The sequence below is a fragment of the Pongo pygmaeus genome, chromosome 12 (genome assembly GCF_028885625.2).
Source record: "Pongo pygmaeus isolate AG05252 chromosome 12, NHGRI_mPonPyg2-v2.0_pri, whole genome shotgun sequence".
Taxonomy (NCBI): Eukaryota; Metazoa; Chordata; class Mammalia; order Primates; family Hominidae; genus Pongo; species Pongo pygmaeus.
This window is the reverse complement of record NC_072385.2, coordinates 63,222,283-63,237,794: the sequence shown is the minus strand read 5'-3', so window position 1 is coordinate 63,237,794 and position 15,512 is coordinate 63,222,283. Positions and strand designations below refer to the sequence as shown.

Below are 15,512 nucleotides of genomic sequence, written 5' to 3'. Positions count from 1 at the left end.
ACACTACCTCCAGAACTCACTGATGTGCCATTGCCCCTGTATATAAAACGTGAAGTGCAGCACACAAACATTTTCTAATATAAGGTGTTCTTTTTTCATGTCAAGATGTGTAAAAAGTGGTCTCGGACTTGTTCCCAGTTGTTACCCCAAAATTATAGAAGACTAAACCAAAATAGAATGCCTTGTTGATTTTAAATAGGGGATAGTTCTCAAAAATTCAGTTAATTCCTGATATTCTGGAATGGCTCTATATAAATATCAATGATAGTAAAGACTTAAACTCATCACATATTTTGCACTCTCTTAGTACTCAAAATCCTAGACACTGAATTTTTTCTAGCAGGGTCATAGCTTTGTACCTTTACTACCACTTGCTATTAGTGTTTAGTTGAAGCTAGAGACCTGACATAGATAATGAATTTCTCTTTTTAGCCTCATAGACAGTTTCTTTTCTACATTAATGAACTTCAAGTCACAATGTCCTAGTCTCCTCTCAAAGTTTTTCCCATTTACAATGAACCAGTTCTGCATCTGAACCATACTAATTTCTACTCTTCTGGACATTTTAAACTCATTTAACCTGTTAAAAGGAGAAGCATCCTGAGAAAGTTATATATTCACCACCCAGATATAAGGAAAGAAAACACAATAGTGGGGAGAAAATTAAACCTTATTTATTTTTAAAACCAAACCACTAGGAAAATATATCACAGCCTGGAAACAGCAAATGGACAGGCTATATTATAATTTCAAGTAATAAGTTGGTGAAAATACAACGAAGTTGCTATCAAAACAATAAGGTGCCATGCTGGGGCAGGTACACTGCCAGCTGCACAAGCCCCAGGCAAAAATGGTATTTGGTAATGGGGGCTGCCTCTCCTTTGCTCTAAGGGAGTCAGCTCATCCTAGCCCAAGTTGCTTACTTTTTCTCCCTTGAATTTCCTGTTGCCAGGGGTTTGTCTCAATTGGGCTCTGTTAATTCAGGGGGCTAAGTAGGCAATGCTAGGTGTAGGCTTTCATTCCATCTGTTGTAATAAAACCAGGTTTTTCCAAATCCAGTACTTCATTACTCTGTTGTAATCAAGTAGCCAACTGCTCCTTTTTTACTGTTCATTCCTAGATACTAGTATATATCACAATCAAAACCCCCTTCTCTTCAAGGGGAAAGTGTTACTGCAAGATTGTCCTGTCATTTTGCTACACACAGCCTCAGGGGCCATCAGCCAGTAATTCTGCTTCCCATAATTAGTGTGTCATCACCTCATGCTTCTGCACGGTCTCCAGGCTGAAAGATGCAGCATGTAATAATTTTAAGAAATGTACATCCACATCTTGATGACCAGAAATGGGGATCCACAAGGAACATTTCAAAGTTCTTATCCAAACTAGTCTACCTCCCAGTTCCACATCTTAAAATCAACTTGTATGCCCTTGTATAAATTACCCAAAATCAAGAAAACAAAGACCCAGAAAACTTTCTTTCCCTTCTAAGTTAGTGACCTCATTGATTTTGTTTCACAGCTTATGGAAGATGGTGTGGTGACACTTCTGGTAAACAGGATGTTGGCAACAAAGAGAAAATATCTCTCCTCAGACTCCACCAACTCTAACCTGCCAGCCTGTTAGTACCTGTGTAGTAAGAAGGGTCCAGTACCTTGGAGGGCTCTGGCTTGTTACAGGGGAGAGCCTTACTGCCAGGACAAGCACTGACCACAGGAAATAATAAGCTCTAAAACTCTCCTGTAATATCTCTGACCCGATTTAGCACCACTTTTTTCCATTTCATTTTTTAGGGACTGAAACATAAAATAACCAGTGTCCAGAGGCAAGTGACATATGCCTTACACTTGTGGCCATCCTTCATTTCTTCATTCGTAAACTTTGCTTAAAAGACTAAAATTCCCAATTCCTTATAAAAAATATATTCTTGCCCTCAGCCCTGATGGCCACTGGCAAAGACTTTTATTTCCCAATGGATAAGAGAGCCTCCTTCATCTTCTTGGTCATAGTTGGGATGAGGTGCATGTGGTCATCCACACACTTGGTCACACAACTGTCCAGCTGCTGCTTCACCTGAAGCTCCTTACTCCCAGCATCTATTGAATCTTTGGCTTTGTCGTTGCAATGCATGGTGCACCGGGCCAGGCGGTCCTGTGGCAAGAAGGAAGAAGGTAGAAAAAGCTGAGAGTAAGGCCTCCATTTACTGCGTGCTCATTATGTGTTAGGCCCTGTGCTACAGGTTTAATGTGTATTATCTTGGTCAATTAAAGGGACATGGTAGTGTGATTGGCCAATTTTTTTTTTTTTTTTTTGGAGACAGAGTCTCACTCTGTTGCCCAGGTTGGAGCGCTGCGCTGCGGTGGCACAATTATGGCTTACTGCAGCCTCAATGTCCCAGGCTCATGCTATCTTTCTACCTCCGCTCTCAAGTAGCTAGGACCACAGGCACATGCCACCACTCTTGGCTAACATTTTCTTATTTTTGTAGAGATGGGGTCTCCCTATGTTGCCCAGGCTGGTCTTGAAGTCCTGGGCTCAAGTGATCCTCCCTCCTTGGCCTCCCAAAGTGTTGGGATTATAGGTGTGAGCCACTGTGTTTGGCTTTCCAAGACTGTCTTGACTCAAGCAGAAGATGGCACCAGGAGGGCTCAATCTATTACTAGAAAGCGGGTGAATGACAGAATAAATTGTGCAGAACATTCTTCCAGGAAATGAGAGGTCCCTAGAGGTTACTGTAAGATGTACAAACATCTTGATTCTTTTTTTTTTGAGATGGAGTTTTGCTCTTGTTGCCTGAGCTGGAGTGCAATGACACAATCTCGGCTCACCATAACCTCCGCCTCCTGGGTTCAAGCAATTCTCTTGCCTCAGCCTCCTGAGTAGCTGGGATTACAGGCATGCGCCACCATGCCCGGCTAACTTTCTTTGTATTTTTAGTAGAGATGGGGTTTCTCCATGTTGGTCAGGCTGGTCTCAAACTCCCAACCTCAGGTGATCCACCCGCCTCAGCCGCCCAAAGTGCTGGGATTATAGGTGTGAGCCATTGATTCTTTAAAGTCTGTTCTTTCTACAGGAAAACATTCAATTCAACAAATATTTATTGAGCATCTACTATGTGCCAGGCACTCTTTTAATGTTAGGGAATATAGCAATGAGTAAAACAAAGTTCTCACCCTTACAGAACTTACATTCCAGTGAGAGGAAAGAGACAAACAAAGTAAATGGAGATGTTGAGGAATTAGTTGGATATGTGAATGTGGAGTTTATGAGTGAGCTCTGGCCTACAGATATAAATGCAGGAGCTGTCAGCATAGAGATTATATTTACAGCTATGAGGCTAGAGGAGACTAGAGAAGTAGGCAGAAAGGAGAAAAGAAACAAGGACAGCCCCAGGCACTCTGATGCTCAGAGGCTGGAGTGGGGAAGAGATAGCAAAGGAGGCCAAGGAAGGAGGCAGAAAACCAGGAGAGTGAGATGTCCTGGTGACCAACTGAATAAAGTGCTTTAAGAAGGAGAGGGGGCCGGGCGCGGTGGCTCACGCCTGTAATCCCAGCACTTTGGGAGGCCGAGGCGGGTGGATCACGAGGTCAGGAGATCGAGGCCATCCTGGCTAACACGGTGAAACCCCGTCTCTACTAAAAATACAAAAAAGTAGCTGAGCGTGGTGGTGGGCGCCTGTAGTCCCAGCTGCTCGGGAGGCTGAGGCAGGAGAATGGCATGAACCTGGGAGGCGGAGGTTGCAGTGAGCTGAGATCGCGCCACTGCTCTCCAGCCTGGGCGACAGAGCAAGACTCCGTCTCAAAAAAAAAAAAAAGAAGGAGAGGGATCCACTGTGTCAATGATGCAGACAGAGTAAGATGAAGACTGAGAAATGACCCCCTGGATTCGGCCCCACGGAGGTGAGTGGCAGGAGTGGTTCTGGCCCAGTGAAGAGTGAAAATCCACTTGGAAAGGACTAAAAAGATAATGCAAGGGGAGTTATAGAGCAATCCAAGAATCACATTTTCAAAGACCCCATCTATAAAATTAGCTGTCAAAAAGAACACAAAGAAACCCTTTGGGGGCCGGGCACGGTGGCTTACGCCTGTAATCCCAGCACTTTGGGAGGCTGAGACGGGCGGATCACTAGGTCAGGAGATCGAGACCATCCTGGCTAACACGGTGAAACCCCGTCTCTACTAAAAATACAAAAAAATAGCCGGGCGTGGTGGCAGGCGCGTGTAGTCCCAGCTACTCGGGAGGCTGAGGCAGGAGAATGGCGTGAACCTGGGAGGCGGAGCTTGCAGTGAGCCGAGATCGTGCCACTGCAGTCCAGCCTGGGCAACAGTGTGAGACTCCGTCTCAAAAAAAAAAAAAAGAAACCCTTTGGGGTTCCATGTTCTTGAAGAAGTTATTCCTTCATAATGGCAGTAACTTTGAAGTGTTTTGAATGGAAGAATGTAAAGATGTATCACATTAGGTATAAGTTTTCCATGTGGATGGAACCTCAGGCTATGAAAGGCTGGCTTGGAAGTAGGCTTGCTTCCCCCAGGTTCCAGAAAAATATACTTAGAAGATGGGAGTAAAATGAAGTTGTAGATACTCTTTGCTCCAGAGAAGGAAACAGGGAGCTCTTTTGGTAACCTCAGAGGGGCTTGTGAGCCAGGAATCAGTGAGTCAACAGTAATAATGATTCACATAAATGACTACTCCTTAGTGACAGAGGGGCTGCCCTCTAGGTATAGCAAGTAGGGGCAGTCCTGGGTGGGTGTGTAAGTCCACAAAATGGTGGAAGGGTGTTCCTCTAATCTGTACCTTTTCAAGGCTATCCTACCTTTCTAGAGATTCTGCTGTTTTAAAAATAATATATGTTTTAGGAAACTTTATTTTTTTATTTAATTTATTTTTTGAGACGGAGTCTCACTCTGTCGCCCAGGCTGGAGTGCAGTGGTGCGATCTCGGCTCACTGTAAGCTCTGCCTCCTGGGTTCATGCCATTCTCCTGCCTCAACCTCCCGAGTAGCTGGGACTACAGGCACCCACCACCACACCCGGCCAATTTTTTGTATTTTTGGTAGAGACGGGGTTTCACTGTGTTAGCCAGGATGGTCTGGATCTCCTGACCTTGTCATCTGCCTGCCTCGGCTTCCCAAAGTGCTGGGATTACAGGTGTGAGCCACCGTGCCCGAACATTATTTATTTCTTTTTTGAGACGGAGTTTTGCTCTTGTTGTCCAGGCTGGAGTGCAATGGCATGTGATCTTGGCTCACTGCAACCTGTGCCTTCCGGTTTCAAGCGATTCTCCCGCCTCAGCCTCCCGAGTAGCTGGGATTACAGGCACCTGCCACCATGCCCAGATAATTTCTGTATTTTTAGTAGAGATGGGGTTTCACCATGTTGGCCAGGATGATCTCGAACTCCTGACCTCGTGATCCACCCGCTTTGGCCTCCCAAAATGTTGGGATTACAGGAGTGAGCTACACGTCCAGCCAGGAAACTTTATACTACACAGTATACATACTGTATTTGGTGGTTATGGCAAAAGGAACAAACAAACGCCTCCTCCCCAACAAACTGCATAAGGGCTCTTGGTCATGAACTCCTCTGGTAACTCCCCATTACATCATTTCTTTTTTTTTTTTTTTGAGACAGAGTCTCGCTCTGTTGCCAGGCTGAAGTGCAGTGGCGTCATCTTGGCTCACTGCAACTCCACCTCCCGGGTTCAAGAGATTCCCCTGCCTCAGCCTCCCTAGTATCTGGGACTACAGGTGCGTGCCACCACACCCGGCTAATTTTTTGTATTTTAGTAGAGATGGGGTTTCACCATGTTGGCCAGGATGGTCTTGATCTCCTGCTCTCATGATCCACCTGCCTCAGTCTCCCAAAGTGCTGGGATTACAGGCGTGAGCCTCCGCGCTCGGCCTACATCATTTCTATAGGAAATGATGTTCAACTTAAGACACTCGACCGCCAAGGCTTTTTCCAAAATTTCAAACCCTGTGAAAACTGGTTAGCCATCACTATCACAAGTGTTAACAGAACCAAAACACTAAAGCCAAGAGTTTTGAACAAATGCTTGTCATCTCCTGGAAAAGTCTGTATCAAGGACTAGAGTGCTCTGTCTAGGATATTTCTCACCTGGAACTTCTCCAACTCACTGGTGACCAAAGCCTGGGCTTGAGCCAGAGGCACATGGCAACGTTCGATGCACTGGTGCACCTGCTTCATGGAGGCCTGGCTGTCCTCACAACAGCTGGCGCTGCACCGGAACATGAGACCCTGGGGAGAAAGGGCAGAGAGAGGTTAGGTAGGAAAGCCTCTGGGGACAGAGATGACTATGGAGCACTACAGGAGTTAGAAGGCCACGTGGATATTTGCATCTCCCTCTCCACCTTCTGCTTTCACCTTCCCTGAGAATAGACACCAGGACCTTAAAACCACCACTGGGAAAAATTATCCTCAATGTCTAGTGTAGTGTTTCATGGTCTCCTTGCTGCTAGCTCATCGGCACCTGTTGCACCGATGGTTGGGTGAACAGAGGTTCGCCCGAGTGGGTGAGGGTAGGGTGGTCTGACGAAGCCAAATTCTGAAAACCAGGTGCCTCTTGCACGGGGTTCACAGGTCAGCAACCTAGTAATACAAATTCCACCAGAGGGCAGCCGACCCACTAATCAATGACTCAAGGGGCACTATCTGGGAAACGCATACTCCGCGAGAGAAGCAGGACCGACACACAGAGGCATTGCGGGGCTCAGAGAACAGTGTAGAAACCCGCGCTATGTGAAGCGAGGTTGGGCGCAAGAGAAGCGGGCATGACCTGGCCATCGGGGAGGCCGGAAGCCCTCGCCTTTGGTCTTTCACGTTGGCAGCGCCTCTGCTGGGCCTCGGGCCGCTCACCTGCGGAAGGGGCCGCGTAAGAGGGGAAGGTGGTGGGGCGAGCGCCTGCCACTAGGGGCTTCCCACTTGCTGCCGGGGACGCTCCTGCCCCGGGCTGGAAGGGGCGGAAAACAGCCACGGGCATGGCGAGGGCACACGGATTTCATCCGATCCGCCAAAGCTTCCAAAGTCCTGTACGAGGCCGCCGCGGCGACCCCAGGGCCGCCCACACCCGGTCTGCGGGGACGCGGGCTGCAGTGCCAGGCGTCGCGTGGTGGCTGAGGGAAGGGCCCGGAACCCACCCGCTGAGAAGGGGGTCCCGGTTCGGCCCCAGCCCCGCTACCTGCATCTTCCGGATGTTCTCTCTTTCCAGACTCTTCACCATGGAGTCCACCGCCTCCTGCACCCGGAGCTGCTGCAGCTCCGCCATGGCGACCCCGCGCTGCCCCGCGGCGCTCCGCGCCGGCGCCCATATGGAATCGGCGTACGGGCCCGCCCCCTCACCGCCCTTCGCCGCCCTTCGCCGCCCGCCCTTCCAGGGCCCACGCCCCCCCTGGCGGCCGAACGGAGCCACTGCATGCTGGTGTCCGCGAGCCCACCGCCCTCCTCCCTCTTGAGAACCGGTCACCGGGACACCTGCCCAGCGGCTGCTACCTGCCTTTCCTCCTCCCCTCCCTTGATCCCTCCCTTTACTTTCTTTAAAATTATTTAATGTAATTTACATACAGATAAATGCCCAGATCTTAGGCGTGCTGCTTGATGAGTTTTAACAAACCTTGTCCACCGGGTGCGGTGGCTTACGCCTGTAATCCCAGCACTTTGGGAGGCTGAGGCAGGTGGATCACCTGAGCTCAGGAGTTTGAGACCAACCTGGCCAACCTGGCGAAACCCCGTCTCTAATAAAAATACAAAAATTAGCCGGGTGTGGTGGCACATGCCTGTAGTCCCAGCTATTTGGTAGGCTGAGGCAGGAGAATTGCTTGAACCCGGGAGGGAGAGGTTGCAGTGAGCCGAAATCACGCCATTGCATTCCAGCCTGGGCGACAGAGTGAGACTCTGTCTCTAAACAACAACAAAAACCCAAACTCTGTCTTGTCCCAATCTCCGTTCTTTCTACCCCATCTCCCCACCCCTGCCCTAACTGGTCTGCTTCTGTCACTGTAGATTACATTTTCTCTTTCTAGAATGTCATATGTATATTATTATCCAGTAAGTATGCCTTTTCTGTCTGGCTTTTTTAGCATATTACTAAAAAGTGCTTAGCCTAATGCTTTCGAGATTGAGCTGTGTTGTTCGTTCTTTTTTGCTACTGAGTAGTATTCTATTGAATGGATATACCACATTTGTCGTTGTTGTTTTTTGAGACTGGGTCTCATTCTGTCACCCAGGCTGGAGTGCAGTGATGTGGTCTCGGCTTATTGCAGCCTCCACCTCCCTGGTTCAAGTGATTCTCATGCCTCAGCCTCCCGAGTAGCTGGGATTACAGGCATGTGCCACCATGCCTGGCTAATTTTTTTTTTTTTTTTTTTGTAGACACGGGGTTTCACCATGTTAGCCAAGCTGGTCTCCAACTCCTGAGCTCAAGGGATCCACACACCTCGGCCTCCCAAAGTGCTGAGATTGCAGGCATGAGGCACTGGGCCCGGCCCACATTTGTTGATCCATTCCCCTGCTGATGGGTGTTTGGGTCTTTTCCAGTTAGTAGCTATTATGAATAAAGTGGTGACTATGAACATCCTTGACCATTTTTTTTTCTTTTGGAGATGAGATCTTGCTATGTTGTCCAGGCTGGTCTCAAACTCCAGGCCTCAAGCTATCCTCCTGCCTCTGCCTATCAAAGAGATTATGGGCATGCACCACCACCTAGTCCTGGACCAGGTCTTTTGTAGACACAGATTTTCTTTTCTTTTGGGTAAATATCTAGAAATGGGATTGTTGGATCACGGGGTAGCTGTATGTTTATGCATTTATTTCTAATAAAAAATGAACTTCAGAGACAAAGCAGGGGCTACTGATCATCAATGAAGCAGTCATCAATGAAGCACTTATATGCCAGCAACATGAAACTGTTTCTGAATTCCTGGAGCAGTTTTTTTTGGAATGCCTCACTGTCCCACCCATAACAGTACTGTCGTGTGCATTCATTTATCGAATACATTAGCTAGGGTTGCGGGTCCAGAGGGGAGCAGTGGAGAAGGGAAACGCACACTCCGTGGAGAAGGGGAAGGGGCAGCGTTGGAAGAGGTGTGCTGGAGGAGGTGGCCCAGGCTGGCAAGGAGGGAGTGAGCCATCCGGGTTCCTCAGGAAAGTTTTCTTAGAGGAGATAAGGCTTGAATTGAGGCTTTGAATTGAATTGAAATGAGTGGGTGTTTGCTTGGCATATGAGGCTGAAGAGAAAGCCATGTCAGGCATGGGGGTGCAAGGTGGGGGTGGGGGTGGAACAAAGGAATGGGGCCGTCATTGGAATTTAACCATTTTCTGCCATTGGGCGCTAGATGGCAGGAGAACTCTAGTTTGAGGGCAGTGGGGAGTTTGACTCAACTTAAGCTTCTTTGAAGAAAGCTGTGTTCTGACTGGGCGTGGTGGCTCACGCCTGTAATCCCAGCACTTTGGGGAGCTGAGGCAGGTGGATCACTTGAGGTCAGGAGTTTGAGACCAGCCTGGCCAACATGGTGAAACCCCGTCTCTACTAAAAACACAAAAATTAGTCGGGCATGGTGGCAGGCACTTGTAGTCCTGGCTACTTTGGGAGGCTGAGACAGGAGAATCGCTTGAATCCGGGAGGTAGAGGTTGCAGTGAGCTGAGATCACGTCACTGCACTCCAGCCTGGGCAACAAAGTGAGACTTTGTCTGAAAAAAAAAAAAAAAAGCAAGCAAGCAAGCAAGCAAGCAAGCTGTGTTCTTCCAGCGCCAGGCCCTCTCTAGTGAGTACAAGTGTGAGTATCTCCCCATAAATCACAGTCCAGGGTCTTGAGACAGCCTGTTCACTTCAAGCTCGACTACAGGTGGCTCCCAGCAGCAGCTGGAATCAGGGTGACGCCAACTATTAAATAATGTGCCATGGAAGTGCCTTCCATGGGATGATCTCATTTAATTTCCATGACAAAGCACCCTATGAGGGGGGTACTTTCCTCTTTTCTCTCACTCAGGGCAGAAAACTGAGGCCTAGGGAGATGAAACCACTTGCCAGAGATTGCACATTTATAAACTGGTGGAGCTAGAATTCCAATCCTGATGGGCTAACTCCAGACTAGAAAAAGTAGGAAATCTCTCTTGTGACTGACTTAATGTTTATACTTATGTCCCATATTCCACAGAAAGTTCTTTCTTTCTTCTTTATAGCACAATCTGAAACTACTCACTTTTCCTTCATTCCTAAAATGCCAGACAGAACCTCTCCAACAGCTCCTACTTGTAGGAGCCAAGTTAATCACGCTAAAATGAGTTTAAAAGTCCTTGAGTAATGCAGCCTTGTTAGTTTGTATACACAAATTGAATGGTATTTTAGTATATATGAAAAATGATTCTTGGCTGGGGCAGTGGCTCACATCTGTAATTCCAGCACATTGGGAGGCCGAGGCAGGCAGTCACTTGAGGCCGGGAGCTTGAGACCAGCCTGGCCAATGTGGTGAAACCCCATCTCTACTAAAAATATAAAAACATTAGCTGGGCATAGTGGCACACACCTGCAATCACAGCTACTCAGAGGCTGAGGTGGGAGAATCACTTGAACTCAGGAGGTGGAGGTTGCAGTGAGCTGAGATGGTGCCACTGCACTCCAGCATGGGTGACAGAGCGAGACTCTGCCTCAAAAAAAAAAAAAAAAAAAGAAAAAAAAAAGAAAAATGATTCCCGACTTCCAGTTAGTTGGCTGTGGAAATCCCATGGGAGTCATGGTGGAAGCGGAGTTTAATCTCATGTTAGGAAGCTCAGATACCTGTCTGTGCTATTACCCTGGTGCTTTAAGGGTGGGAAATGAGGTTTTAGGATTATCTGGCTCAAGCCTGGGCTGACTCACTGGAAACAAGTCACAGCTCTTTCAGAATCCTGGGTAGTCAGTTCTGTCATCTTGATTCCTTTCCCACCCCTCCTGCATGCCATCCTGTGAACGCAGGCCCCGCAGTGGTAGAAGTACTCTCAGCCTCTCTGCCAGAGACAAATGATGGCACAAGAAGCACTAGGGCTCTTTCCTATTTGCTCATGTTCAGGATGTGGGTGAGATAAATGGGGGCCAGGAGGCCCGGGATGAGGGGAGGAAGTGAATTTTGCTAGATGCTGCTACCTTTTCTAACCCTCAGGTTAGCTATGGGTGATAGCCAGAAACCCAGCTATGGACAATCTTGGTTAAAGACTTCCAGATGAACCTTTATCAATCAAACGGATAATTTAGAAAGCAATTCTCATGTTATCACTTTTTTTTAAATTAATGCCAACAAGAATGAGCTTGAAGTGTTATCACTCTCTAGTCATGATACTCCCTGGTCGATTATGATGCCTTGCTGGGGAAAAGAAAACTCACAAGCAAAGAACACTGTCTTCTGCAGAATGAAGAATTCAGTCAACATTTTGGAAGTCACAAGTACTTTTTAAAAATATATTCAATTGCTGGCCGGGCATGATGGCTCACGCCTGTATTCCCAGCACTTTCGGAGGCCAAGGCGGGTGGATCACTTGAGGCCAGGAGTTCGAGACCAGCCTGGCCAACACGGCGAAACCCCGCCTCTACTAAAAATACAAAAATTAGCTGGGCATGGCGGCGAATGCCTGTAATACCAGATATTCGGGAGGCTGAGACATGAGAATCACTTGAAACCGAGAGGCAGAGATTGCAGTGAACCGAGATCACGCCACTGCACTCCAGCCTGTGCGACAGAGACCTTGTCTCAGGTTAAAAAAAATCTATCTCTCTCTCTATATAAAATATATAAATATATATTGTATATTGTATATTGTATATTGTATATAAATATACAAATATATAAATATATAAATATATAAAATATATAAATATATATAAATATAAATATATAAATATATATAAATATAAATATATAAATGTATATAAATATAAATATATGAATATATATAAATGTATATAAATATAAATATATATGTATATAAATATAAATATATAAATATATAAATGTATATAAATATAAATATATAAATATATAAATGTATATAAATATAAATATATAAATATATATGAATGTATATAAATATAAATATATAAATATGTATAAATGTATATAAATATAAATATATGAATATATATAAAAATAAATATATAAAAATATATACAAATCTATAAATCTATAAATCTATAAATATATAAATATACATAAATATATAAATATATAAATATATAAATATATAAATATATAAATATATATAAATATATTAATATAAAAATATATATAAATATATAAATATATAAATATATATGAATATATAAATATATAAACATATAAATATATAAATATATATGCATATATAAATATATAAACATATAAATATATATAAATATATAAATGTATAAATATATATGAATATAAATATATAAATATATATAAATATATAAAAATATATAAATATATAAATACAAAAATATAAATAAATATAAATATAAATATATATAATATATAAATATATAAATATATAAATACATACAAATATATATAAATATATAAATACATATAAATATATATGAATATATAAATACATATAAATATATATAAATATATAAATACATATAAATATATAAATATATAAATACATATAAATATATATAAATATATGAATACATATAAATATATATAAATATATGAATACATATAATATATAAATATATATAAATATATAAATATATAAATATATAAATATATAAATACATATAAATACATATAAATATATATAAATATATAAATACATATATAAATACATATAAATATATAAATATATAAATACATATAAATATATATAAATATATAAATATATATGACTATATATAAATATATAAATATATAAAAATATATAAATATATATCAATATATAAAAATATAAAAATATATAAATATATAAATATATAAATATATATAAATATATATAAATATATATAAATATATATAAATATATATAAATATATAAATATATATAAATATATAAATATATATATAAATACAGAAATATATAAATACATAGAAATACATATAAATATATAAATATATAAATACATATAAATATATAAATATATATAAATGTATATATAAATATATATAAATGTATATATAAATTATATATAAACATATATAAATATATATTAATTATATATAAATATATATAAATATATATTAATTATATATAAATATATATACATATATATAAATTATATATAAATATATATGAATATTTATAAATTATATATAAATATATATAAATATATATCTATATATTATATATCTAAACATATATAATATATATAAACATATATAAATATCTATACATATATATAAACATATATAAATATATAAACATATATAAATATATAAACAATATAAATATATAAAAATATAAAAAAATATAAAAGATATATAAATATATAAATATATAAATATACATACATATAAATATACATAAATATATAAAAATATTTAAATATATAAAAATATATATAAATATATAAATATATAAATATACAAATAAATAAATATATATAAATATATATAAATATATATAAAAAATATAAATATATATATAAATCTATATGTAAATATATATTAATATAATATATAAATATATAAATATATGTAAATATATGTAAATATATATAAATATATAAATATATGTAAATATATAAAAATATATGTAAATATATGTAAATATATATAAATATATATAAATATATAAATATATGTATAAATATATATTACTATATATAAACATATATAAATATATAAATATATATAAATATATATAAACATATATAAATATACAAATATATATAAACATATATAAATATATATAAACATATATAAATATATATAAATATATAAATATATAAAAATATGTTTATAAATATATAATATATAAATATATAAATATATAATATATAAATATATAAATATATAATATATAAATATATAAATATATAAAAATATAAATATATAATATATAAATATATAAATATATAAAAATATATTTATAAATATATAATATATAAAAATATATATAAATCTTTATAAATATATAAATATATAAAAAATATATAAATATTTATAAATATATAAAAATATATACATAAATATATATAAATATTTATAAATATATAAAAATATATATAAATAAATATTTATAAATATATATAAATATATAAATATTTATAACTATATATAAATATACATAAATATATAAATATTTATAAATATATAAAAATATATATAAATATTTATAAATATTTATATATATAAATATATATAAATATAAATATATATAAATATATATAAATATATATAAATATATATAAATATATATAAATATATATAAATATAAATATATATAAATATATAAAAATATATATAAATATTTATAAATATATATAAATATATATAAATATATATAAATATTTATAAATATATATAAATATATATAAATATTTATAAATATATATAAATATATATAAATATTTATAAATATATATAAATATATTATATATAAATATATAAATATATAAAAATATATTTATAAATATATAATATATATAAATATATATAAATATATATAAATATATAAATATATATAAACATATATAAATATATAAAAAATATAAATATATATAAATATATATAAATATATAAAAAAATAAAAAAATATATAAATATATATAAATATTTATAAATATATAAATATATAAATATTAAAATATATAAATATATAAATAAATATATAAATATATAAATATATATAAATATATATAAATATATAAATATATAAATATGTATATAAATATATAAATATATATATAAATATATAAAAATATATATAAATATATATAAATATATATATATATATAAATATATATATAAATATATATAAATATATATAAATATATATAAACATATATAAATATATAAAAAATATATAAATATATATATAAATATATATAAATATATATATAAATATATATAAATATATATATAAATATATTTAAATATATATAAATATATATAAATATATATAAATAAATAGAAATAAATATATATATAAATATATAAAATATATATAAATATATATAAAAATATATAAATATATAAATATATATATAAAAATATATAAAAATATATAAATATATATATACACACACACACACACACAATTGCTTCAGAGCTCTCTGCCAAAAAAATACATATATATTCAAAACTTTGGTTGAATAATTATTTTATATACGTACATTATTAAATATAAAGTAAAGCAAAGGTTTTATGATTATAAATATCCAATTACGTAAATATCTCTTGAATCTGTTCACATCTCTCTAGCTTACTGTTATCACCCTAAAGCCACTATTATTATTGTTATTGCCTGGCCTACTACAGTTGATCCTGTTTAAATCTTCCTATTGTGGCTAGGTTGGTGGCTCAAGCCTATAATCCCAGAACTCT

General features: G+C 37.5%; 2 protein-coding genes across 2 annotated transcripts in view; both read right to left on the bottom strand.

Moving 5' to 3' along the window:
* Positions 1 to 15,512, bottom strand: part of TIA1 (TIA1 cytotoxic granule associated RNA binding protein) — a 200,176-nt gene that overhangs the window by 81,473 nt on the left and 103,191 nt on the right. The window lies entirely within an intron of this gene.
* FAM136A (family with sequence similarity 136 member A) lies at positions 653 to 7,387 on the bottom strand. Its single transcript, XM_054476280.2, has 3 exons — positions 7,198 to 7,387; positions 6,117 to 6,257; positions 653 to 2,151 (listed from the first exon to the last, which is right to left on the bottom strand). Exons 1-3 carry the CDS (start codon positions 7,282 to 7,284, stop codon positions 1,963 to 1,965), a joined length of 417 nt encoding a protein of 138 aa, XP_054332255.1. The 5' UTR covers positions 7,285 to 7,387; the 3' UTR covers positions 653 to 1,962.

Coding starts and splice junctions, on each gene's coding strand:
- FAM136A (XM_054476280.2), bottom strand. CDS start 7,284: ATGGCGGAGCTGCAGCAGCTCCGGGTGCAGGAGGCGGTGGACTCCATG. Junction 6,258..7,197: donor AGAACATCCGGAAGATGCAG/GTAGCGGGGCTG, acceptor CTTTCTCCCCAG/GGTCTCATGTTCCGGTGCAG. Junction 2,152..6,116: donor GTGAGTTGGAGAAGTTCCAG/GTGAGAAATATC, acceptor TTCTTGCCACAG/GACCGCCTGGCCCGGTGCAC.